Genomic DNA, 26,042 nt, shown 5'->3' with positions numbered 1-26,042 from the left:
TAAGTATATATACTCCATGCATGTAGGTCAAGAGAGGACATCAGAACTTCTTGAACTAGAGTTACAAATAGTTGTGAGCCACCTTATACGGGCAATGGGAAGTGAACAATGGCATATGGAACCATTGATAGCTTTCCTGTAAAAAATCTTACAAGAGCACCAAGTGCTCTTAATCTCTGAGCCATTGCTCCAGTCCCTACTTCCCATTTTAAGCATGGAACTGCTGAAGTTGTAAATCACATGACTCAGACCCTCTTTTGCACTTGGTGTCTAAAACATATTTAAAAAAATATAATATAAAAGGCATATAAAGTCAAGTGGCAAGAAAGAATATGAGGGGAGAAAAAGATGTTCGTTAATTTAAATTAGGCTTGTTTTGTATTCTGTGACCTTTTATAACTTATATCATTTCTTCATTTTATATTCAACTAACACTGTTATAAAAACTTGGAAAAGGGCAAAGCTGATCTCTAAATGTCACATGATTTTCTGGTGTTTCTTTTAAATGCAACCTATCTTTTGTTTTGTTTTCTTTACTCAACAGGAAAACTATCAATAGGCTTTATAAATTATATGTCTTCAGAAATTATGAAAAACTAAGGTCATTGTTGAAAGTCATCCTAATATACTTCCAGAAGTTACAATAGTCCACTTATTTAATAGAGATATCCCAAGAAAAAATGCTACAAATTATTGGCTATTGTATATTTTGAATTGTGCACACAATGAAGATACAGAAATTCAAAGTTCATGGCTTGTCCAAAATTAAAAAAAAACACCAAAAACCAGTTAGTGTAGTGTTAGTTTTTATTGTCAAATTTGAAATAGCCCCGAGTCATCTGAGAAGGAAATCTTAAGCAAAAATTGCCCAGATCAGACTGGCATGAAGGTGTCTTAGTTATTAATTGACGTAAGAGGGCTAAGCTATTGAGGGCAGACGCTTTCTCTACACATGTGGTTCTGGGATGTATAAGGAATCTAAGCAAGCATGAGTGAGCAAGCAAGACAGCAAGCAGTATTCTATGGTTTCTGCCCCAAGTTCCTACTTGAGTTCTGGCCTTAGCTTCCCTCAATGAAGGACTATGATCAGCAGTGTAAGTCAAATAAATACTTCCCTTTCCTAAGATGCTTTTGGTCATGGTGTCTGTCAAAGATACTGAAATAAAACAAACATACAGTTAGCTAGAAACGACGACGACAACAACAACTTTACTATACTTGAATGTTTCGTGACTATAAAGACTCACAAAATTTATGTAGAAGCACAGAGTATGGGCTGCTTACGGCTTCTTTGCTAGTAGCTTTCACTTGTTCTTTCTTCAGGAAACAAGGTTTCCCAAACAGGCAACTTTTATGCTTTGCGTCTTGAAAACTGCATATGATTGACCTGGTTTGGAGTGAAGATTCTAGAAGAGATACCAGTATTTGTAAAAATAATAAATAATAATTAGAATGTAATCTTCAGAAAATTCAATGTTTCTTTGGAAGATAGTAAAGAGATCATGGCTCATGAGATCCAGTTGAGCACAGAGATTTTGGGGACAGGCCATGGCCTTGTAACATTATGGAAAACTTGAATCATCCTTGATTTTTTTATAGGACATTTCAAATGTCATCTCTACTAGCCAGGTGTCATGGAACATGATGAAAGGGCTGAAATAGTTGAACAATGTGATTCCACCGATTATCAGTTTGTTTCTAGTCAAAGTGTTCTTTAAAGGCTCCTTTAGTTTTGGGTCCAGCCAATTCCAGGGTTAAATGCAGACTGAAGAATGTGGTCACACTCAACATATGCCTAGCAGAGGTAGCAAATAACTGAGTCCAACAATCAATAAATAAGTAGTTTGAAATCAACTTCTGTATTCACACTGTTTTACAGGAACAATGTTGAAATTAACTTTAAAACAGTTAATCAGAAGGGCTGGTTGGGGAAGATACATAAAAACCAAATTATTAAAATTTGGAAAATTATCAACATTGGGAATTGGGTGCATTGGTTGTTTTCTATTTATTTAATTTTGAGTATTTGAAAGTTTTTCACAATGAAGTCATTTTAAAATTTGATTTTGAAAATTACTCAGTTTCTAGAAGAATAATTATCCTGGTTTAAGAAAGAATTAAAATGTAGACAGAAGATTCTGTCCCACATGGGACAGCCATTTAGTCCCAAAGAAACACACAGAGGCTTATATTAATTATAAACTGTTTGGCATACCTCAGGCTTATTACTACCAGCTCTTATGACTCAAATTAACCCATAAATCTTAACTATGTTTAGCCATGTGGCTTGGTTCCTTTACTCAGTAAGGCATTCTCATCTTGAGTCCTCTATGTCTGGCTGGTGACTGTATCTGCCTTTCCTCTTCCCAGAATTCTCCTACTTCCTGCCTGGCTACTGACCAATCAGCCTTTTATTAAACCAAAACAAGTGACAAATCTTTACAGTGTACAAGAGCATTATCCCAAAGTATTGAACTTCTTTTCAGTGTTAGGCATTAATTGCACATGCTAGGCAATTGCTGTTTTACTATCTGTACTCCTAAGCCCAAGACTTAATGTTTTAAAAAATGAGAATATAAGTTTGTGACTTTGAAAACTAGACAAGAAGGAAAACCCTGCACATTATGAATTTTTTGTAGTCAATACAACTTTAAAATTATTACATGTATATTTATTTAGTGTGTTTGTTTGGGGGGGAAGGTGTGGTCAGTGTACAACTTGTAGGCATCAGTTTTCTTTTTCTACAGTGTAGGGCCTGAGGATGACATTCAAGTTGCAGGCTTGGGAGGGATTACCTGCTGCGTCCTCTCACCCACCTGTCAGTGTGGATGAGACTTCGATTCTAGTTTATAAGTGTCAATCTTAGCATGGCTACAAGACCTTTTGGCTCAAAACCTCTCCACATCTCGTTGAATGATGAAAACTAGCTTATAGGAAATTAGTTAATTTTCAAATATAAAAACCCCACCCTCGCTTCAAGAAGTCTTGTTGTACTTAGGTGATTATTTCATAAAATTTGTCAAAAATATCTTTTCCTGGACTTCTGAAATTTACATTTTAGTGCTATAAGAAATTAGGTTAACACACAAAAACATAGTCGAATGTAATAAGTATATCCATTGCTTCTATTTTAGGTCTCTGAATACTCTAAAGCTAAACTGAAGAGATATATAGAGCCATTGATTCATATCTCCTGCAGTCCATGCAATCAACTGCTGCTAAATAAAGCCTGATTTTAATAATTGATCACTGAGGGAGACAGGCCAGACCACCAGCAAAACCTTTGCTTTGCAGGTATCACCCTTAGATGGGGATGCTAGTGCCTCACATTGACTCAGCCTCCGGACCACCTGTGCCGATCTGTGCACCTTGTGTATTGGGGCAAGGTGGATAATGAGGGCCCAAACTGCAAACTGACATTTAAATGATGTTTCTTCGGCTAGTACACAGAAAGTAAGAATTTGCAATGAGGATACTATTGTATGAAGTGAGGCAGACAGGGGCAAGGGGCAGATGCTAGAGATGGACTTGGGGTTTCCATGTCAACTCACTTTTGTCCAGAAAAAAAAAATACATCTTCACAGAAGTAGTATACGCTACCAGAGCTTGTAATAGATACTCTCATCCATTTTTTTTACTTTTAAAAAGTAAAGTTCTATTGAAATAGTTTAGTAATAAAATAAATAAGAAATAAGCAAACAACAAAAAGGAAAAGAATCAGATGACCAAAGGAATAAACAATCTTTAATAATTATCCTAATAAAAGAAAAGTGTCTGGTAATAATTATTGGAGGAAAATATCTTTACAATTGAGCAATAGCAGATTTCCCAAGTTTATAACATAAGTTACTTTTTAAAATTTAAGCTAGTATGGGATCTGAACCTAATAATCAAATGCATTTCCTTATTTAAATTTTGTATAGAGGTGAAGTTAGGGAATATTAGTCATAAAGAAATTCAAGCCTATGTAAGTGCTAGAAGCATCAAAACCTAAGAATTGGAGAAAATCAAAAATAATATTTAAAAATTCACTAATTTCTCTGAGTGAAATTTAATATCTGAAGAGCCCTTGCTTTTCTTGACTTGGTCAAAACATTGAAAAAAGTAATATAAAAATTATACACACACTGCACAAGCAGAAAACCCCTGTTTAGACTTCATTTGTTTATGTTTATGGAAAAATAGAGAAAGGAAGCAAAAAAGGAAGAGGAAGGAAAGGAGGGAGGGATGAAGGGAGAAAGCAAAAGGCCTTGCTTTTTTATTATTTTTTGTGTGTGTGAAAATCATTTCCAGCCTTTCCTTTAACAACCAGAGCAGTTGGAAGTTAGAGATGTTGATGATTTTAATGTTTGATAGCCTCAAAGTTAAAATGTAGCGACTAGATTCATCTGTATATGTATATATACATATATTTAAGAGTTCTTACAGTAGATCCAAATCACAACCACATCAAATGGAAATTATTTTTGAGTTGATTAAGGATCTTCCTTCTCATACTGAATTTCCCATTAGAAACTAAAGTCTCAGTGATGGAGGAGGAGGAAACTTTTAGATATTTTGAAAATGACTGAAAATGTAGAGTTTTGGGGGAAGGCGAAAATTTGAGGCATGAAGAAACCCAAGACTGACTAGAAAAAGCACGCAGTGTGACATGAAAAGCCATGGAATAAAAAGAGAAAAAAGGAGAGTTTGGAAGAATGGAAATTGTCCATTTTGATTTTCTTAAAAATAATTTTTAAAAGTCAAGAAGTCATGCTAAGCCAGGATAAGAGTGGTAGAACAGTAACAACAAAATAATGTTATAATAATTTCTTCCTTCTCATGTGATTCTACTTTCTCAATACTGGTAAGATTGTCCCCCAGGGATGCCCAGTGATCCGACATGTAATAACTGTTGAAGGTAAACCGTACTGTGTCCTTACTACAGTGTCTTGTGGAAAGGTTGTTTGTCTATAAAATCACTCTCTTGCAGTACGGTTTTTTCACACCTGAATGTAAGCATGAGAATTATGAAAGTAATAGGATTTGTAATCCCAGAATCTAATTATAAGCTTTTCATAAACTTCAGCACACATATCTCCCTAGAATAATGTTGGTATTATTCTGTAAGGGTCTGATGGATATCCTAGTGTGTGTTAGCCAATTATATTTCAGTCTTTGCAAAATGTAGGCATATATACTAAAACAAACACAATTTACAGATAGGTTATAGCTAGGCCTCCTATTTTCTAGGATTTCCTAACTCTGAGATTGGGAAGAACATTTAGATTACCAAATGGGTTAAATCTAATGTCAGTCACATCTTTAAACTTCATTAGAACTAATTTAATTCTCACTCTTGAGTTGGACTTGACTTCTACTAGCAATCTGAAAGTTTAGCTCTTATTCCTTTGAATCCTAGCATTTTTCTCATGAGAAAATTTCTCAACATTTGTTAGATAAGCCTCCCTCCCTTCCCTTTCCATAACTAAATTGATTTTTATTCTTTGGGAGTCTTGAAGTTTAAGAATTAAGCGCATATAAAGACAAGAGATGATTAACTCCTGTCCTGCAATTCTATCTTAAATATCACATTAATAATAAAATGTTTCATTTAGAATACCTCCAGCAGCGACTTCTGGGAGCCTTGGCACCTCTTCCCCACCTTCCTTTCCCACTGATCTCTGTGAGTGCAGCCCACTCCCTGTCCATCAAGCACCTTGTAGGATAGAACAAGCCTGCAGACTTGTTTATGTTTTCTTCCCCGAAGCAGCCTTTTTAACTTCATTTACTGTGCTGCTTCGAATCTTAGAGAAATGTGTTCTAAAACTGTTTTTCTTTTGCAATAGACAACTTTACTGTTATCAAGTAATTTTTTAAAAAATGTGTAAATTTATCCACGAAGATATGCATTTATTTTATAAATTAACATGTACAAATTGTAAGCTAACAGGATCATTTAATTTGGAGGAAAAAAACTTGAATGATTTACTAATGTTAAACTTGGGGTGGGAATATATGATTGCTGGAATCTAGTTAATTTTTGTTACACATTATAAGGAAATGTATTACAATTTTTGTAAAAGGCTCTTTCAGTGATCTAATAATGGAGAACCATTAAACAACATTAAACACCAAAAACCTTATTAAATGATGGGTGGTTTATTAAAGTAAATTAACCCTGTTCTTTCTAAAGGCACCAAAATACTGTACTGTAGCTGTTCATGAACTTCAGATTTGACATTAACACTTTGTGGAGACAGAGGGGTGTAAGTGAGAAGGGAAAGACAGCCATGGCAGAAACACACAGTGGTGGAGAGCAAACCACAGGAGTGGGGCTTATCAGACAATGCCCTTCTAATAGCATGATGTAAATTTTGTTCTTCAGAGCAAATGTTTTTAAAAAGGTATTCTTTGGAGAAGGATGCTTTCTACTTTTTTATTTCACTGGGTGAAGCCTTTTGCTATGAAAGCGGCATATGACCGGAGAATATATAGCCCAATGGTAGACTGCCTATGCAACACGAGCAAGAACCTGGGTTCAGCGCCCAGCATTACAAAATAACAAAACAATGTAATAGTCCCACCAAAACCCATAAAGGTAACATAACACCAGTACAGAAACATGACTTAACATATAAGGTAACACACCGAATCCATGAGTTTTAGTTATGTGTTATTCAACATACTACAGAAACGTAACAGAACTGTAATTAGTATTAATCTTAGTCTAGAGAAGACTTAAAAGGCAGATTTTTTTTAAAAAAATGAATTATTGCTTCTCAAGAGCAACACAGAGTTTTTGTTCAGTGTCTAGCTTTGTTCATGTGATGCCAAGGGTTCAGGATGGGATGCCATAGGAACTTTAAAGAAGTTTATAACTATCATATAAAAATTAGTTTCAGTTTTCCAAGACTTCTTTCTTCTTTCAGTGTTGTTTGTTCATTTGTTTTATGAGTTTTTTTTTGTTCGTTTTTTTTTGTTCACCTTCATAGTTAAAATTCATGGAGAGCTTTATTTTTCTTCATGGCACTTCTGAGGTACATGAAAGAGATAAAAACATAAAGGGGTGCGGGTCAAATCTAAACTATCTTTATAAAGAAACAGATTGCCTGTGAAGATAACTGTACACACCTCTGCTTTGGGAGCAAAACACAGGATTTCTAAGTGAGAACTATTTGATAAACATAGACATTTTGCACACATATGTGAAAATAAATGGCTTAGCAAACTCCAGTTAATTGAAATGATTTATGTTTGATGTTAAAGAAACTTATGTGAAGTGGTCTTTTTTTTTCAAAAAAAATTAATGGACTTAGCAGGATGCAATTTAACATCTAGAGGGAAAACAATACTTTATTGAACTGAGAGAATGGGAGAAAAGATTTTTAATTTTTGTATTCTGTATTTTTAATACAAAGCATTGATAGGAATTAGTTTAAAGGCAAGCTTACACTGTTTTCAAACTAAGTATTTCAAAAAGAAACTAAAACATTGTCAAAGGTTAGTCAAAATGATAGGAATATCATATTCAGACAAAAGCAGGCTGTTCTTAAACAAGTTTTTTGTTTCTGATTTTAGTCTCATGAAAAGCTTCCAAGGCTTCTGCTTGAGAAGCATACATGATATGATCATGATAGCTTTGCATATCACTCAAAGACATACAAGAAATGCACAGAAAACTTTATCTAGAGAAATTTTACATTACGTTTGAAATTTGACTTTATTTCACAAGGATAAAAAGAAATCTAAGAGTAAGAATTAGATTAGTGTATGCATTCAGAATCAGAAAACTTCAAGTAGAATTTCTAGTTCTCAAAATCTGCTGATTTAAAGACCTTCCCAATGGACTATCATAATTATCTGAAGAACATAACACATGTTAAGAAGGTAAAACACCATCAGTCATATAAATAAATACAATTGCAAAAGACATATAAAATGTTCTTAAGCCTAACCACCTAGAAACAAGCTATTTTACCTATCACTGCAAGAATAAAACGCTTTTAAAGATGCAAACATTTTAGAATCTGAGAATAGCCATGCCAGTTTGCAAGCAGTTGTTCTGGAAACGAGGCAGTGATAGGACCAATCATGGTAACCTCTCATTTCTATTTTATTGAGTTACAAAAGGCAATTCTATATCCCATTATTCCAAAGGGGTGGAGGTTGTTGCCTCTTGCTTACACGTGTGAGAATTTCTGAGGTTTCAGTGCACTCTTGCAGTGCAGCCCAAGGCAGCTGCAGCATTTCCCACCAGGAAGGCAAGAAGCTAGGAGGGTGCAAGGCTTGAGGAAACAATCCGGGAAAACCACAACACAGCTTCTTGGTCCTTACCTCGCAAATTACCTTTTAAAATCAGACCCATAAAAATGCAGCTTATTATCTAAAATTTTCAAAGAGGATCTTTTGTTAAAGATTAACAAAAGAAGGACTATCCTAATTCTCTTTTAAATGCCAACCTTTAAAAAAATTGAACTCTCAGAGCCTTTTTGGAAAGTGCTTAAATCATCTGGAGATAAATATCACTTGGTGTCCTTGTTTTCTAAGAAATGGCATTTTCCATTGTTTCCATTAATTTCACCCATATTCGTTTTAAAAATCACAAGGCCCCTATCCTCATCAGCAAAACAAAGATGAACGATTTATCATATAAAACCAGTAATTACATTGTGATTTACGAAAGATTTTTGTGTCTGTTTTTAAAAAGTCCTCTCGTGATTAACTGTAAACAGGAATGGTTTACACCTCAAATTAGAAGCCATTAATTAGCATGACGAAGTCAACTGCAAGATACACAGATAATTTAAATTATTTAATCACTAATCACCTTGGCTAAACTATAATATTCTCTTTCAATAACCTTCGGTGGGTTATCGACCGGTCAGTAATTTACCTCCATATCAGTTAGAGATAAGTATTAGCTAGCGTCCTTTCCTTTTCCTCAGGTTTATATTAGCCCTTCTTGTAAACACTTTAAAAAGCTTTAAGGTTCTTCACTCCCAAATCCCTAATTAGCCATCACTAGCCTTTTTATAATAAGGGGGAAAAGATGGTCTGAAGTACAAATCTGGAGTTCCTCTTGCCCGTTTAACAAAACAAAAACATTTTTTTTAAAAAATCGAACGCTTCAGGCAATGGTAGTAATAAAAGAAATATGCAGAGGTGGCTTCGGGAAATAACGGGTTTGCAAAACGCAAGTGCCTCACAAAAAAAAAAAAAAAAGGCAGCCCGAACCTCTATTGCAATCCACGGCACTCCAATAAATTACACAACACTTGCACAGGCTGCAGAAATATTGCAGGACAAGACTTACACAGATGCCAATCCGCAGCATTTATACACATGCACATGGCAAGACAGAAAGCAAACACTAGCGTTCAAGTCGGGCAGGGCGGCGCGATCCCGACTTGGCCCAGCGTGAGAGTGCTCCCAGAGTGTCTCTGTGCGTGCGTGAGAGTGAGCCCCATCCTCCCGGCATTTCCCCTCTTTGGGCAGTTTTGCTTCATTTGTTTCCTATTTCTGCTACATAGAAACTAACTTCCATCTCAGCCCAGCCAGCGCCACTGAATAGAGCCTGTGCTGCGGCTCCGTGTGCGTCAGATCCCTCCGCGCAGCCGTGCCGGCCCCCTCCTTCCCTCCCTCCCTTTCTCCCTCCCGCGGGCGGCCTCCTTAGAGAAAGCGCCTGCCAAGCAGCCCGCCGTTTCGGCTCCGGCATCTTTTCGTGCTGCCAATAGAGAAATAACTCGCGGCCCGGGCCGCGCGGAGGGGTGTCAGCGCGGGCGCTAGGCCTAGGCCGAGGCACTCCTTTTCCCGCGTGGGGCGGGGGCGGCGAGTGCGGGCCGCGAAAGGCGCGGACTCCTTTCTGTGGCGGAGGGATCCCGGCGGAGGCGGCCGCAGCCGGGGCCGCTGCCTGAGAGTTGTTGTTTCCTCCTCCTCCTCCTCCTCCTCCGCCTCCGCCGCCGTTGCTTGAATGGTGGAGCCGAGGCTCGGCTCGTGAGCACACACTGACAGCTACAGGGCAGGCGGCGGCACCGTCCCCGCTTCCCCTCGGCGGCGGGCTGTCCCGCCGGCGGCCCCGAAGTGACCCGCAAACATGTCTCGTGAGAGGAAAGGCCTCTCGGAGCTGCGATCGGGTAAGTCGGGCGCTGCGGGGCTGCCGCGCCGGGCGGACTCGCCCGCGGGCCCCCGCCCCCCGCGGCCGCTCAGCCCGTGTCTCCCCGTCCCTCTCTCCCGCGCAGAGCTCTACTTCCTCATCGCCCGGTTCCTGGAAGATGGACCCTGTCAGCAGGCGGCTCAGGTAGGCGGCGCGCGTCGCGGGCCGGGCGCGTCGCGGTGGCCGCCCGCGGGCGTGGGGGAGGGCGGCGGCGGCGGCGGGGCCGCGGCCCGGGGCGCGGGGCTCAGCGGTCCCCGCTTTGTTGTTGCAGGTGCTGATCCGCGAAGTGGCCGAGAAGGAGGTAAGGGCGCGGCGGGTCGGTGCGTCCCGCCGCCGTACGGCCTCTGTCGGGCCGCTGCGCGAGTCCGGGCATCGAGCGGGGCGAGGGGCGCGGGGCGCGGGGGTCCCTGGCGGGACGCGGGCCGGGCTGGGGAGGGGAGCGGCGCGGGGCGGGCCGGGGGCCGCGCTTACCGGGCGTCCTGTCCCCGCAGCTGCTGCCCCGGCGCACCGACTGGACTGGAAAGGAGCACCCCAGGACCTACCAGAATCTGGTGAGACATTCCCAGCGCACAGCAAAGAAACTTTTCCCCGAGTCGAATAAAAATTGAATTTCCCGCAATTTTTTACAGAGACAAAAACTTGGCCTCGGAACGGGGAAAGCTGCAAAGGCCACGGGGAGGGTTGGGAGGCAAGAGCGGGGGCTGCGGGGGGCGGCGGCTGGGGGTGCGGACGCCCCGGGGCCGCAGGGGCCGTGGACAATTTATTTGTGATATTTTGTTAATGTGCTAGAAATAAAGATACGTCATGAGTGTTGTGCAGTGCAAGGCCGGAGGAGGAGGGGCCGGCGCGCGCGTCCGTGCGGGCGGGCGGGCGCGGGCGGGCGCGAGCGCGAAGCGGCAGCGGGAGCGGCGCAAGCCTGGAGAGCGCGCTCGCCAGCTCCTAGCTCGCTCTGCACGCGCGGCCGGCTCAGCTTTCTCCAGACCCACACAATAGCTAGTGACTAACTGCTCCGAAGTGGCATTAGCATTTCACAAGGAGGCCATTCAGACAACGGACGAATCTTGGCAAGATTTTTCCCGTTTTCTTTCCTCCCTCTCTTCCTTTTGCTTTCCGTAGATCTAGACATAGATTTTATTTATTTTTATATTTTTTTTTTCGGTTCGAGGCGTTCAGATAGATACTTGGTCTTACCTGCTCGGCGGCACATTTTGCATTTACAAAAACATACCTGCCGAAGTATAAATTTAGAAGTTTTCAAAAGCGTTTTTTAATTTTACTGATTCTTGGGGTATATTCCCTATTATTAAAAACTTAATAATGGAGGGCATTGAAGAGTTTGATTTTTATCTACGTAGTTACAGTGGGCTGGACCTTGGGATCTTCATTTTTTGTTTATTCTGAGATGTTTTAATTGCTTGAAAAAATACTTTTTAAAATAGTTTGTGGGTTTAGCAAGGCAATAATTGTAAAAAATTGCTCCCCCAAAATGGAGCTATCTCCTGAGTATTGTGAATGGAAAGGAAAGTCTTGGTACTAGTTTACTTTAAAGGAGCTGTGGTTTTCGCAGCATACTCTGCGTACACTGATTGACGTTGTTTGTATTAACGTGTTGAATAGTCAGTTACAGCAGGGGCCATCGAGCTGCTGAAATTTAGAGGATACATTGAGAAAATGTTCTGAGCCGCTTGTGACTGCTCGAGGTAGTTGCGGACACTCGAGTTGTCAGGGCTGTCGTGAGTAGGCAGTTTTTTAGTAGTTGAGAATGACTCTTAGGTGAGGTGATGGCTTAACCTGATTCTCATAGCTTTTGTGTGGTTTTGAATAGGATTCGCATAGCTTTTGTGTGCATGTGTTATGATTTAATATAAACTATTGATGACTACGGGGTTGTTTAGGCTTAAGAAAACAGAGAGGAGACTGTTTTGCATCCATGCCTAAAGTTCAAGTAGCGATTCCGGGTAGTTCAGTCAATCTTGGGCCAATCCCAAAGTGATTGATATTTGAAGTAAACTCCAAGGTTTACTACTTGCAATTAAGTTTTTAGATTTATACTTTTTTGGCGAAAATCTTCAGTATATTTCCATGTCTTCCTTGCTGTTTAAGAAAAATCAACTCTAAAAATACTGTCACAAAGATACGGCATGTTTTACCAAACTCGTTTTTTTCTCTCTTTTAAAAAGCCCACAAATTCCAAGTCACTAAAAATTGCTGTCCTTTTAACTTTGTCTTAGATTTTTGATCAAAGCAACTAATAGTGTTTGACTAAATAACGGGAGTGGCTAGTCGGTATAGGAATGTCATTTTGTTTTTCTGGTGAAAACACTAATGCAGATTTAGATTTAGACCTAATTTAATTTTAGAGAGGGTTCTCATTGGCTCAAATAGTAAAATGAAATATTCGTAGTTTTTCAGGTTTCTTAAATTGTCTTTGTTAGTGTGTTATTTATGAAGAGCCACATGCTTTGTACGAAGGTGGTTTTTCTTGCTTGAAGAGTTTTTTATCTCAACAGTCACCATGGCTTTACTCTGAAGATAGGTAAAAACTCTTAACTGGAACTTGGAGTTGATTCTTGTTCTCTTTTCTTTACTCAGAATAAAACTGCTGAGTGCAAGGCGCCCTTTAAAGTACTTGTTCTATCCATCAGTCCCTTTGCTGAGGTGTGTGAGAATATGGCTATGTTCATCTCACTGGAATTGCAGTTTTAGATAGCCTTAAAAAGATTTTGGTTGCCAGGTTTCTGAGCACATTAGTAGGTCATGAAATTTCTGTTACATGCAAAATCTCTTGTATATTCTTTTGTCTTAATTTAATTTCATAATTTATAATTTAAAGTTTTACTTTCTGTAGGCATCAAATTGAACTAACAAAAATTGCCTTAAAATTATCTGGTGTGTGAAAATGTAGTTTCAGTAGTTTATACTTGTACCTGGAAATGGTTTGTTGGCATATTAACCGATGAGCTGAACAGTATTTTAAGTGGAAAAATTCATGTGAAATTGGAATTTTCTAGACAATCTTTAGGAAAGAAATATACGTTTGTACTTGAGTTTGAAAATAAGTATTGATCAGCATTACTTGGAATACATTGATTGAAATTACATTGGAATAGAAGTCATCTTTGGTCCAGAAGAAAATAAGTTAAAAAAAGTAAAATTCATACATCTTTGTGTGTATATGTATATATGATTGAAAAAGGCAATTCTCAAGAACTGAGAATTTTGTCTTTGCTATTAAAAGAATGTGATGGATTATTATCTTGTCGAACACTTAAAATATTTTAAAAGTGAATGGAATTTGATAGGGTATTAAAATTGTTTTGAGGTCTGATTTAAGTTTATTCAGAGTTTATATTTTTTAACATTATAATTTTTTTTAAGATAAAGGATATTTTTCAAGTATTCATCAGAATTCTTTTAAATGAAGCCAAGTATTAAGCCAAAAAAGTATTTATTTTTTAAGATAGGCTGGCCTTGAACTAACTGTCCCTGTACTGAAGTTGACCTTGATTTTCTGATGTTTCTGCTCTCACTCCCAGAATGCTGGGATTACAGAGTGGTTTATGCAGTGCGAGGAAATGAACCAAGGAGATTTGTGCATGTTTGCTGAGCACTTCACAGATTGAGCTAGCCACATCTTCATTCCATCCACATTTTATATAGTAAGAGGTCTATGTTTTGGACAGTGTTCTCAGTTTTTTACTATGGGATTTCACTTAACCTCAAGGTGCAGCCTTACAGTCGGCTGGCCTGCCTCAACTTCCCTAGTGTTGGAATTATAGGCTCATTTCCTAACTCATGCATTTGAATTTGTTGGTTCTTTAGTTCTGCTTCCCAGTTGCCTCCTTAATTAGTCATGATTGCTCTTTTATTAGATCTTAAAGCAGATTATTAAAGTATTTTCACTAGACTTGGGATGCTTTGATTACATTATTAAAGTTATTTCTTTTTTCAGTTGAGTTAAAAGTTTTGCTAATTTAATAAAATGATGTAATTTTTTGCTTTTAAAAAAATAATCATTTTCTTTCCTTAACTGAGTGCATCTTACTAGGTATTTTTTTGTCAAGGTGAAAGATAAGAAGTTAGGAGATACGGTTTGTTGTCTGAAACCTGGTGATAGATTGCAGGTGATATGGGAAAACTAATTTCTCTTGCCTTGGTTATTTGTAACCATATATAAAAGCATGGACTGAAAATTAACTAGAAATAAGATTTTGAGTTAGAAATAACAGTACATTGTTTTTAAGTTCTTAGCATTCATTTTTGGAGCTTAGTTTCCCATAATGGAAAAATAAACCTATAAAAATCATGCCAAGTTTAGAAGCTGAATAAATGCTTTCCATAGTACTATTCTTTGGTGGTCATCCTACTTTGGTTTCTGTTGCTGTGATAAGACTCTCCAAGGGAAAAAAAGCAACGTGGGGAGGAAAGGGTTATTTCACCCTAGAACTAGATCAAATCCATCCCTGAGGGAGCTTGGAGGAATTCATGTCATAAACCTGGAGGCAGGACTGAAGAAGGGGCATGGAAGATGCTGCTTATTGACTTACTCCCTGGTTTGCTTAGCGACTTTTCTTACACGGTTTAGGCTGGGCCTCCCTACAGTGAGCTAGACCCTCATCAATACATGGTCTCAGGCTGATTTGATTGAGGCCGTTCCTCTATTTAGGTTACTTCTTCCCAGGTGTGTCAGGTTGACGACTGAGTTATTATAATATCATTTCTTCTTGTAAAAATGAAGGTTTTTGAGATAGTAGCTGAATAGTAGACCACCTCTTTATTGCTCTGTAACTACTGTGTTTTTTCACTTTGGTTTAAGTAAGTTATTGGTTGCTTCAGATTTAGAGATGAATAGAGGGCCCTGAATAGAATTTACTTAAGTATATGTTTTAGGTATACAGTATTTATAGTATGCTGATTAAAGTGAGTATCATGGAATTAAATTTAGAGGTGAGCTTAAAGTGCTAGCATAGTATTGTGTTAAACTAGAAATTTCTGGTCAGTATTAAGATACTTTGAGATTTGTATAAATCTTTTCCAAGTTGAAAGAGCATATGAAGAGGTATATATGTATTGGTAGCATTACAAGGCTTTCGTGGGTTTTTTCCTTCGTTTTTAAATTCTTTGACAGTTTTCGTATATGTACATAATGAATTTTAGCTGCCCCCTTTTAAGAGTTTCAATTAAATAATAAGCTTAGCTTGATAGTTCATAAAACTGGACTTTTAAAATGACTTACTGTTATAATTAAGGATGAAATGTGTTAGGTAAAAAAGGAAAATAGTATGTGCTGAAAGACCAAAACTTCATCTTTTTTTATGTATGCAGTTATTCTCTTGGTACTTGGTATCATTTTTAAAAGAATTGGATTCATTTATAAAATTTATGTGTGTACTTGTGGGTTTTTATGCATGTGTGAGTGTGAATGTTAGGGCAACCTTGACATGGTGGTCCTCAGGAACCACCCACTCCTTCTTTCCTTCCCTCCCTCCCTCCCTCCCTCCCTCCTTTTCTCCCTCTTTTCGTCCTTCTCTCCTTCCCTCCCTCTCATAGTTTGGCTGGCCTAGAACTCTCCTAGTAAGGCTAGTGTGGTTGTCTAGCATGTGCCAGGGATCAATCTACTTGTTTGTCTTTTCAGAGCTAGAATTAATTACAAGTGTGGTTACCTATTAACAAGGGTTCTCCGCACCAAACCCAAACAATTAATCAACTTTATCCTCAAGCCCTATAAATTTTTAAGTTAAATAAATTCATATTAGATTCGTAATACATTGTCAACTGAGGTGGACATAAAGGAATAGTGGAATTGTTCCTTTCCTAACTGTTTGTATAACGGAGACAGGAGTATCAAAGGCATCCATTTGCTAATCTCTAAAATGGCCTAATAATGACAAATCCACCTTAAAAGGCTGGGGGTAGTAATGGGTGTAGGGTTTAGTTTGCTCTTGGCAACCACAGTGACAATAGTAAAGGCTGTGGAACTGTGTGGTGGTGTAAAGTTTTCCATAAGGAAAGAATTTCTATTTAAGATACAATCTTAGCCTAGCAATACTTTATTTTAAAAAAGCTCTACTTTAGGACTTTAGATAGTTCTGCTAATAGGCTTCGTAGACTTGAATGTGAAATAACCCTAAGAAATAAAAAAAAGTCAGTGAATGACAAATTTGCTGTTAATTTTGCTATGACTCTCTGTGAGACAGCAAATACTAAATGTTTGGTTGAGTTTTCTTGAACTGAGGCTGGAGTTAGAGCTCCTGTGTGTGGTCAAGCACTTGCTTAGTATGAATGAGGTCCTGGGTTTGATTCCCAGTACTGAGAGAAGGGAAAGCAATAAAAAATGAAGAAGAGGAAAGTAAAATCCTGACCTGATTAAAGACGACATGAAGCCTTTTCTTTTAGAGAAGATAGAGAGTACGGTCTTTGGAGTAGGTCAGGAGGCTGACTGGTAACATCTGCTCCTTCCATTCAGAAGTTTGTGGAACTGTGAAAATTATCGCATATACATTGTTCTTTTATATTGTTTAAAGCTCTGTTCCAAGCAATTTAATAATTCAAAATTTGCATTATTTGTTGGTTAGTTTTGGGTTAAATAAATAACTGTCAAGTTTTTAATCCATCTAGAGGTTCTTTATTAAGTTTTGTCTCTGATTACATTCAGAAATTCTTTACCTGCAGGCATTTTTCTCTGTTCCAAACTTTGATTATCTACTTATTCCTGTAGAGTTTTAACACATGGCAGCTTATTTTGAGCAGTACCCAATCTAATGGGCAAATTCATTTTTAAGAGTAGTTTTCTTATGTGTATTTTAGGATTCTCAGAACAATGTGTTAGTATTAACTTAGCTGGCCTTTGAGTTAGCAGGCAATAAAATAATTTCTTAGTTTATTTTGTAATGACTTCAGGTAGATGAGACATTATATGAGTACATTGGACATAAAAAACTATCATCTAATTAGAAATTTTAAGTTAATTTTGTAATTATATCTAAAAGTGATAAGGACTGTCACATTTAAGAAAGTTAAAAATCAATGTTTTCTGTTTCATATTTTGTTTGAGAGAATGTTTTGGTGACATGAATAATTCATGAAAGTTAATAAATTTCTATGAAAAAAATTTTTGAGAAGCCATTGTGAAGAATTAATATGTGAAAGTAAAAGTTAGTAAATTTGTAATTAATAAGGTATTGAGCATATGGGCTATATAAGGTATAAATATTCTATAATATGGAGAATATTAAACTTTTATTTATGGAATTTGAAAATGTAAGATATTATAAGTCAAAAACAGTGATAGAGAACAGTCATTTCTGTAACTTGGAGAATTTTTGGTCATGTATACAGGCAGTCGTCACTTGTCTCCAAGTGGATATACCTTAGTTCCTCAGTGTATGTGCAGTCTTGGAGTGTTCATGGATGGCTGGATGTTCTTATCCAAGTTTTTGATATTAAGGAAATCTAAGCAGCAGCTTAGATTTAAAATGAAACTGTAATGGGATTTTTTGTATCAGTTATTCATAGCATTACAGGTGATGGTAGCATGTTATAGAGGCAGTACCAAAGAGTGCATGGGTTCTGCCACAGTTGGTATGACGTCCTGGGTTTCTGTCGTGAGTGGAGAGCATGTTTATAACTTAGGAAAGGGTATAGTGCAACAGTGCACAAAATAACTACTGTGAGTGGAATTGGTTGACTCTGGCTTACTTTTGGAGTGCAGAAACACTAGTTTGTAGGCAACTTGATGAAATACTTGCCTGAAACTTCAGTCTATCTCTAGATGTCAGGTGTTAGTTATCTTGAGTACTGAAAGCTGAACTGTAGCTAAAAATGAAACTGGTTGTTCTGTTAGTAATATTTACATTGACACTTTTAATAATAGCAGTTTAAGAATTTTTTTCCCTGTCTTTTCATTAGGGGCTATCTTTATCAGATTCAAAAATTTGAGTTTTAAATTATACTCTAATATGTTTGAGAGAGAATTTATTGTACATAGTAAACATTTAATTTTAAAAACTCAAGGTGTTGCTCTGAATAGAGCACTCCTGCTTTGCTGTAGAGAAATCTGAAGAGTTTTTTTTTTTTAAAGCAGAGCAGTCAGTTTATATGAATAAAGTTGAAGATATTTGTGTTGTTGTTTTCTTTAACTGACAGGTACTGTATTGATAAGATCAACTGAATTATCTAAATGTGTTCTTATGATTGACTAAATTCTTGAAGACAGGCATTCATGTTGTGTTTGTTTCCAAGTACTTAGTAAGTAGACTTTCCAGATTAATTTTGATGTTGGCAAGTTTCTGTGTCGTTAAGTATCTAATAAGGAAGTGATGAAAATTTAAGAATTCTCAAATTAGTTAACCTAACTTAGAAAATTTGATTTATAGATTCTTTTAAATTTTTAATGCTCAAGCTTGTGTGATTACTGGGAAAAACTAAAGTTTTGAGAAGGAAACGGTACTATAAACAGTGTTGGAATCTGGAGACCTGGACCTAATTGTCTCCTATTTTCTGAAGATAAATCCTTGAACAAATTTTACCTTTTCTTTACCTATGACATAGGTAGAGCTTTCTGCATTTGTTAGCAAATCTTTAATCTTTACAAAGATTAAGTTTTGAAAAATAGTTGGCACCAAGATGTTTTTCTGTGGAGAAGATAGTAAAAAGTTACTTAGAAAGTGTATCCTAGCTTTAAAAATAATAAAATTTAACTCATACTTCAAAAATCATAACAGCTTATAAATTTGGAAGTTTTGAAACTTTTAGTTTTAAAATTTCGTAGTTTTTATGAAAAAGCTTATAAACAGTGAATATGTTTTCTAATTTTTAACATACTAGAATAGTTAGAAAAATGAGAATTGTATACTACTCAGCTGGCTTTTTATAGTGCAAAATACAGAGAACAGAAGTAGCCAGCCCTTTTGATCTGACAAAGATTTTTGGTCTAATCACATGGAAGGAGTGAATATGAAGTGAGTATTTTAACTAAAACATATTAGTGCTGAACATTGATCATCATTTTCATAAATATCAATTTGCTAAAGGAAAGAACATTTTTAGGTCAACATAGGAAAACCAAGTAATTGAAATGACTATTGAGTTAACTTCACTCTGAAAATTCACTGGATTTTATATTGATGTGTAATTCATGTGTATATGTCATGAAACTAGAAGTAAAACTGACAAGGGGGATAAAGGAAACTAAAAGGAGTGGAAAGGGATGAGAAAATATCAGGTAGGGGCCTGGGGAGAAATACACCCAATGTGTATTATATATACTTGATTGAAAGTTTAAGAAAATAAAGATATCCCAAATAATTTCCTGGATTAGGTAAGATTTCTTCCCAATATATAGGTCACTATGTAATATATGCTTGGAGTATACTTAAAGTAACAGTAGACTCTTTACTGTGCAGTGGCTAAGGATATCAGGTGGTTCAAGGAATAAGTTAGTGATGCCTTCTTTGTAGTGATGAGGACACTTGGATTTAACACACTTTGCAAATCTAATGCCCGGCTGCTTTGACATGAGATGTCTTTTTCTTTTAAAAGTTGAATAAGTTCTTTTGGTATGTTGAGACAGGGTTTCTCTGTGTAACCCTGGTTGTCTTGGATCTTGCTGTGAAGACCAGGCTGGTCTCATACCTGCATTTGTCTGCTTCCTAAGTGCAGGGTTGAAAGTTGTACCTCAACATTGTCCAGCTGAATAAGAGAAGTTCTTAATCATAGTATGTCTAGTGGAAATCATTGGTTTTCAGTTTCCTCATAGCAACATCCTTCTGATGACACCTTTTTTTTTCCTTAAAAAACTTAAATATTTTATGAATGAGTACTCTGCACGTATGGCTGAATGCTAGAAGAAGGCATCATTCCCTGTTATAGAAAGTTGTGAAGCACCGTTTGGTTGCTGGGAATTGAACTCAGGACCTCTGGAAGAGCAGCCAGCATGCTTAATCGCTGAGCCATCATCGTCTCTTCTGCCCCTGGTTACACTACCTTCTGATAATTGCCGAACTTAGTTTACTTTGCTTTTCTATTGCTGTTGTAAACACCATGACCAAAAGCCATTTGGAGGAGGAAAGGGTTATTTCATCTTACCCTTCAGGTTACAGTCCTTCACTGAGAGAAGTAAGGGCAAAAACTTAGAAGAGGCAGGAACAGAAACAAACCAGAGAGCAGCACACTGGTTTAATTCCCTTGTCTGCTTTCTTCTACAATACAGGACACCTGCCCAGGAGTCTTAAGACTTCCCACATCAATTTTCAGTGAAGAAAATGTTTCACAGACTTGTCTATAGATGACCTATGCATTTTTTTTTTAAACTGAGTCACCTCTCTCACACAACATTAGCTTGTGTTGACAGAAAACTGACCAGAATAGCATGCTACCCAGAAACAGGTTGGTTTACTCAAAGTTGCAGATTAACCAGCTAGCCAGCTTAGGTTTTTTTCTTTTTTCCTAGTAGTCGGCAATTCACTTTCTCAGATGATTATACCATTCAAATTGCAGGTAATAATTCTAGAAATATTTCTTATATGTGATCTGAGAAAAATGATAAACATGTAATTTTGATCAAAGTGGAAAAGAAATGAGAAGAACTGTATTGTTTTTTAGAGAAGTTTTTTTACTCTGATGTGAGAAACATTGCTATAGACCTATGGGTCATTCTTTGGGGAAAGGGTCAGTAAAGTGCTTCTGGAGTTTAAAGTCGGGTACCTAATTGGTATTGACAGTCCTGGTTTTGGAGCATTTTGTGTGGAGGGTCCATGGTTGCAGTTTTCCAAATGAGTTCTAAAAAAGGAGACTCCTAGGATTCCTAGTGTCCTGAGGAAGTTGAATGACCAAGGCTAAGAATAGATGTAAATTTGGGAATTAGCATAAGAATTTTCCAAAGAGAATATGTAGTATGAGGAAAACATGTATGGGTTTGGGCTCTGACACCTAGGATCTCAAAGAACACCACTTTGGCCAGGTAGAAGAGGATGAACCTGTAAGAAGGATTGGATCCACAGATAGAGCAAAGCCAGAGAATGGCTTGAAAATTAAGGCTAGACGATGGAAGAGACATTAAGATACAGATTTATTAAAAAAAAAAAATCAGTAGTTAAGGTGAACTCCAATGATACTTTTGTTTTTCTGGTGTTTTGTATTTATTTTAAAAATAAACTTGGGATTCTACTGTCAACATTACTTTTTAATAGAATTTTGTATTAAAAGTACTTGAGAGCCTATATGCGCTTAGGTCCAGTGTGAATATTTTGTGAAATCATGGTGATGATAATGACTTTAATAAGTCATTATCATGATTTAGATCCCAGTTTTCCCCACACTTGCTTATTTGTGTGTGTGGGGGGCATGTTACATTCAGTGTGATTATTATTTTTATTGTTGTATTTATTCCCCAATATATTAATGAGTAATGAGTCAATATGTAATGTGTAACTTGGGGTATAAAGTAACAGTTGATTCTTACACCAGGTGCAATGTTAAGGACATTGTGGTTTTAATTTATTCAAGACCATAGCCAACAAGTACAGGGACCTCTTACATTGTCCTTTTATAACTACTTTCACTCTGTCTTAGTGTCTAACCTTTAACAATGCTTTACCTGCTTTTCATTTCTAAAATAGTATCTCAAAAAATGATATAACTTGAATCATATAGTAGATAATTTTGGGAGATTGCACCACCTACTAGTCCTTGAGCATTTATTTTTGGATGCTTTTTGTTTTAATTTATGCAAATGAAAGCTGTTGACTGAGGTAAGAGAGTGAGAGAAGAAATGAGACTAATAAAGAACTATCAAAAATAAAAAGAATGTGTCTAATAATGAGGCAAAGACTAGAAATGCATCTGGATGATTAAGACTCAAAAGGGGGATGGAGAACAGGTCAGGCAGGATTTGAGGGTTTTGTGAAGAAACTTGAGGATATTTAAATGTAGGCATGAATAGGAAGGAGGTAGTTGAGAAAAAACTTCAAACTAAGGAGGACTAGCTTACGGTTTGGGTTTCTTTGAAGTCAAGTTAGGACTCATAGCATAGGTAGAGAATTTAGATGTTATATATTAAGGGGAACAATTGCTCTAAGAAAAAGTAGGTTAAGTTGTAGCTTTAGGAATTTGATGGGGGAAAAACAGCTCGCCCCATAAGTAGATGAAAGCAGGTATGGAAAAGGACTCAGAAGAGCTTATTGTTAGTCTCTTTTCACCCACCCACACACACATTTTGGTGATACCTTACAGACTGCTGAAGAGAAATAGTGACAAACAGAATGCTCAAGTATGTATTCCTTGGGGCTACTTATGTTAGCACACTTTAATGTTTATGTTTAACACTTACGTTAGAACAGTTTAAACCTGTACTTTCCTGTTTCATTTAGAATTTCATTTGGGGAATTTTCAATGGCTTTGAAAAATGTTTGAAACCACTAGAATAAAACACTAGGATGAATAAAGTAAAACATTTTGTTTTCTCTGTTTTGATGTGCTAATAAAATGTTTTCAGTATTAAGTAGTGGCGAGGTCAGCATTTCTTTATTTGTTAACATGTTTGTTTACCTAAATAATCATTTATTAACTCTCAGAAGTTCGTTAGGTCCCTAGTAAGCAGGTCTAATCCTGGGTCTTACACAGGATATAGACATTGTTGATCGGTGATGCAATATAGCATGAGACCTTCAGAAATTCTTCCTTGAGAGGCATAGAATGAGTTTCTGATGAGGATTATAATTACCATTAGATTCCGACTGAGGTTTAAAGTATCAAGATTTGTAAAGAATTGTTGTCCTCTTTTTTTAATTGTTGCTGCCTTTTAAACTATGGCTATCCTTGTCAGTAAGTGCAACTCTGCTGCTCCCAGCAGCAGTTGGGCTGCAAGAGTGAATTCCCCAGGCCCATTCTTTTAAAGCTACCAATGGAACGAATCTAAATCTCTGTCGCTCTAAAGAATTCAAGATTCAAAGGTTGAATCTCTCCCCAGAGGCTGAATAGCACACAACTCACCTTCTGGTATCTCCTATGAAGTTTTCCTGCTCCTGTACCCCACCTTATAAACCCTTCCTCCTTACTACTTCCTGTTAGCTAGTTGCTGACTCAGCCTCCTGACCACAGGTGACTTTTAATCAAACACATCCTTGCATCATTAAACAAATGTTCCAGAGCATAAACAAAAGTAACATACCTTAAAATAATATTCTACAACAAAAAATTAAAATACATAACATGCAACGTAAGGGTGATTAAGGGAAACTTGAAATGAGAACAAAGGGTGTGCAGAAAGAAGGGTTGTATGAGCAGCTTATGGAAGGACGTAAAGCTTAGACAGATATGATAAAATGAGGTTTGGAAGTGGGTGGGTAAAAACTTCTAGTAGACAAGTCAGTTTCTATATTTAATAGATCAAAAACTGGAGAAAGCGTAGCATTTAAGAACTGAATGTCTCTTCTAACTTGAAAGTGAAAGTTAAGTTTGAAAAATTGAAATTTCTGCATTATCAAAGAAAGCTTTAGTCAAAGTGTATTCATAATATTTTACTAAAAGGTACAGTCTTACTACATGAAATGTATTCTTCCTGAAGATTGTAAACAAGACCGTTATAAACTTGATCTTGCTAAAGTAAGACTGAAAAAGAAATTGAGTGGTTTTAGAGGTCATATTAAAATACTTATATTTGGGCCAGAAAGAAGGCTCAGTGTTTTAAGAGTATTTGTAGCTCTTGCCGAAGACCTGAGTTGAGATTCCAGTACCTACATTAGGCATCTCATAACTACCTGTAACTCCTGTTCTTAGGGATCTAATGCTTTCTTGTCTCTGCAGGCACTGGTGGCACACAAACACACGTAAATTTAAAAAATGTTTTTAAAGCAATAATTGTGCAAGTTTTGATCTGAAGGGCACATTATAAATACTCCAGGCCTTTTTCATGTAAAGTTTACTTTTAAGTTTATTTTAACTTAAGGTGTGTGTGTGTGTGTGTGTGTGTGTGTGTTATAGCAGGTATGCTGCTCTAATCACTCTCTGTATTAGACCTTTAAGACAGGGTCTTCTACTGATCCTGGCACCAGATCCTGATCAGTAAGCCCCAGCCAGCAGTCCTCCTATCTATATCCTCAGTTATAGCCATGTGTGACCACCTCTAGATTTTCTTGTGGGCTTCAGGAATTTGAACTCGGCTCCCTGTGCTCACTCAACAAACATTCTTGGTTGAGCCATCCTCTCAGGCTTAGTCATGTTTTCAGATGACCAGAATTCTTTACAAGGTAAAGTGTGATGTTAGATACATATATGTTGTATGGTTATCATATGGATTTAGCATATCCATCCCCTGATACATTTATCATATCTATGTGTGGTAAGAACATTCAAGATATTTTGAGCTACTTAGATAACTTTGCTAACTATAATCACCTTGTAACCAGAATCCTGAACTTTCTGGTGCTTATCAGAGAAAAGTTTAAATATAATTTTAAAAAATTTATGTTTTCTTATAAACACTAAAGATAATTTAGTTTAAGAAAAGTTTAAATATAATTTTAAAAATCTTTGGTTATGTTTTCTTAGAAACACTAAAGATAATTTAGTTTACAATGTGCTACTTATTAGTGTTTTTCTTTTTCAGTTTTTGAGAGAGGGTTTCTCTGTGTAACAGCCCTAGCTGTCTTAACAAAATTGAAGACAGATTTATCTGGAGCCTCAAAGGCTTTACTGACACTGGCCAAAAGAGTATATTGTACATAATTTGTAATGCATATTTTATTAAAGCTCCTTTTTTTCTAAAGAGATTCATTCTGCCAAGCCTTTTTGTTAACAACTAACACACACACACACACACACACACACACACGCATACATATATAGTTTAGACTGTTGTTTTAAATTATCAGTGTGACAGTATTGTTCCATGTTATCTTCACAACAGGAATATCTTCTGGAGTAAGATTTCTCTTAATTGGCTTAGTGTTAGATAGATATTTACTGGCCAACTTTTAAAAATATTTATGTGCTGGGTGGTGGTGGCGGCGCATGCCTTTAATCCCAGCACTTGGGAGGCAGAGGCAGGCGACTATGTGAGTTTGAGGCCAGCCTGGTCTACAGAGTGAATTCCAGGACAGCCAGGACAGTTTTGCAGAGAAACCCTGTCTCAAAAAAACACATAGGCGTGTATGCTAGTCTGCAGACTATAATAAAACCTAAAGATGTGTCTCGATGGTAGAATGTTTGCCTTGTATGCTCAAGGCCTTGAGTTTTATCCCCAGCAGTGAGGAAGGGGAAAATAAAAAGAATATAGCAGATAATAATAATGAGATATCATGAAAGGATTTATCTATTTACATAGCCCTCAGGATTGTTTTAAGAAAGTTGTATTAAGATTGCCTGGTGGGTGAAATCCTTTAAAATTTGGACTTAAGGCTTTTAGGTGTGGGCTCAAGGCCCCTTTTCATTACTACAAATTACTGCGTTCCTTTGTTAATGTGTGTTATACTTTATTGGTGGTTGCCATTAATGTTTCATATTCTAGACCTATTAAATACCAGTATAGTAATCTAATTTGATGTAATCATAGGTAACATCTATCTTACAATTTTTGAAAACAAATTTATACGTGAAGTGGCTTTTTTCTTTACCTTTTTGTGAATCTTTAATATCTGGCTTACTTTAGACTATTAGTCTTTGTTGATTCTATTGTGAAATCATAAGTCATGTATGTGGCCTCTGGAATCTACTACCCCACACAGAAAATGGCAGGGAAAAGGCAACTGAAGTGTTATTCTTAGTTGTGGTTTTTACTGAAGAGTCATCATGGTTCTCAGCATCTTTTGAGAGCATCTTACTTGAATGGTTATTTTCTACAATAGGACATATTTTATAACTTCGGTAGGTAAATATAAAGTTGTAAGGTAGTATATATTCTAATTAATTC

The 26,042-nt window shown here is 37.1% G+C and overlaps 1 protein-coding gene and 1 long non-coding RNA gene across 4 annotated transcripts in view; one reads left to right on the top strand and one right to left on the bottom strand.

The window, feature by feature from the left end:
• Nucleotides 1-3,722: 3,722 nt before the first annotated feature.
• LOC125401457 (uncharacterized) lies at nucleotides 3,723-10,919 on the bottom strand. Of its 2 annotated transcripts, none has more exons than XR_015001803.2 (2): nucleotides 10,678-10,919; nucleotides 3,723-7,014 (listed from the first exon to the last, which is right to left on the bottom strand). It is a non-coding gene; the product is annotated as an uncharacterized LOC125401457 (long non-coding RNA). The 2 variants fall into 2 exon arrangements; XR_015737685.1 differs by lacking the exon at nucleotides 10,678-10,919 and adding an exon at nucleotides 9,296-9,743.
• Phip (PHIP subunit of CUL4-Ring ligase complex) overlaps nucleotides 9,936-26,042 on the top strand; it is a 119,654-nt gene continuing 103,547 nt past the window's right edge. For both annotated transcript variants that reach the window (XM_085689455.2, XM_085689454.2), the window contains exons 1-4: nucleotides 9,936-10,115; nucleotides 10,221-10,279; nucleotides 10,407-10,436; nucleotides 10,627-10,686. In XM_085689455.2, the coding sequence (XP_085545581.1) occupies nucleotides 10,076-10,115; nucleotides 10,221-10,279; nucleotides 10,407-10,436; nucleotides 10,627-10,686 (189 nt within the window). In that variant the 5' untranslated portion in view covers nucleotides 9,936-10,075. The remainder of the gene's footprint in view (nucleotides 10,116-10,220; nucleotides 10,280-10,406; nucleotides 10,437-10,626; nucleotides 10,687-26,042) is intronic.

The sequence above is a fragment of the Myodes glareolus genome, chromosome 4, assembly GCF_982192425.1.
Source record: "Myodes glareolus chromosome 4, mMyoGla1.1, whole genome shotgun sequence".
NCBI lineage: Eukaryota > Metazoa > Chordata > Mammalia > Rodentia > Cricetidae > Myodes > Myodes glareolus.
This window is presented reverse-complemented; position numbering and strand designations above follow the sequence as displayed.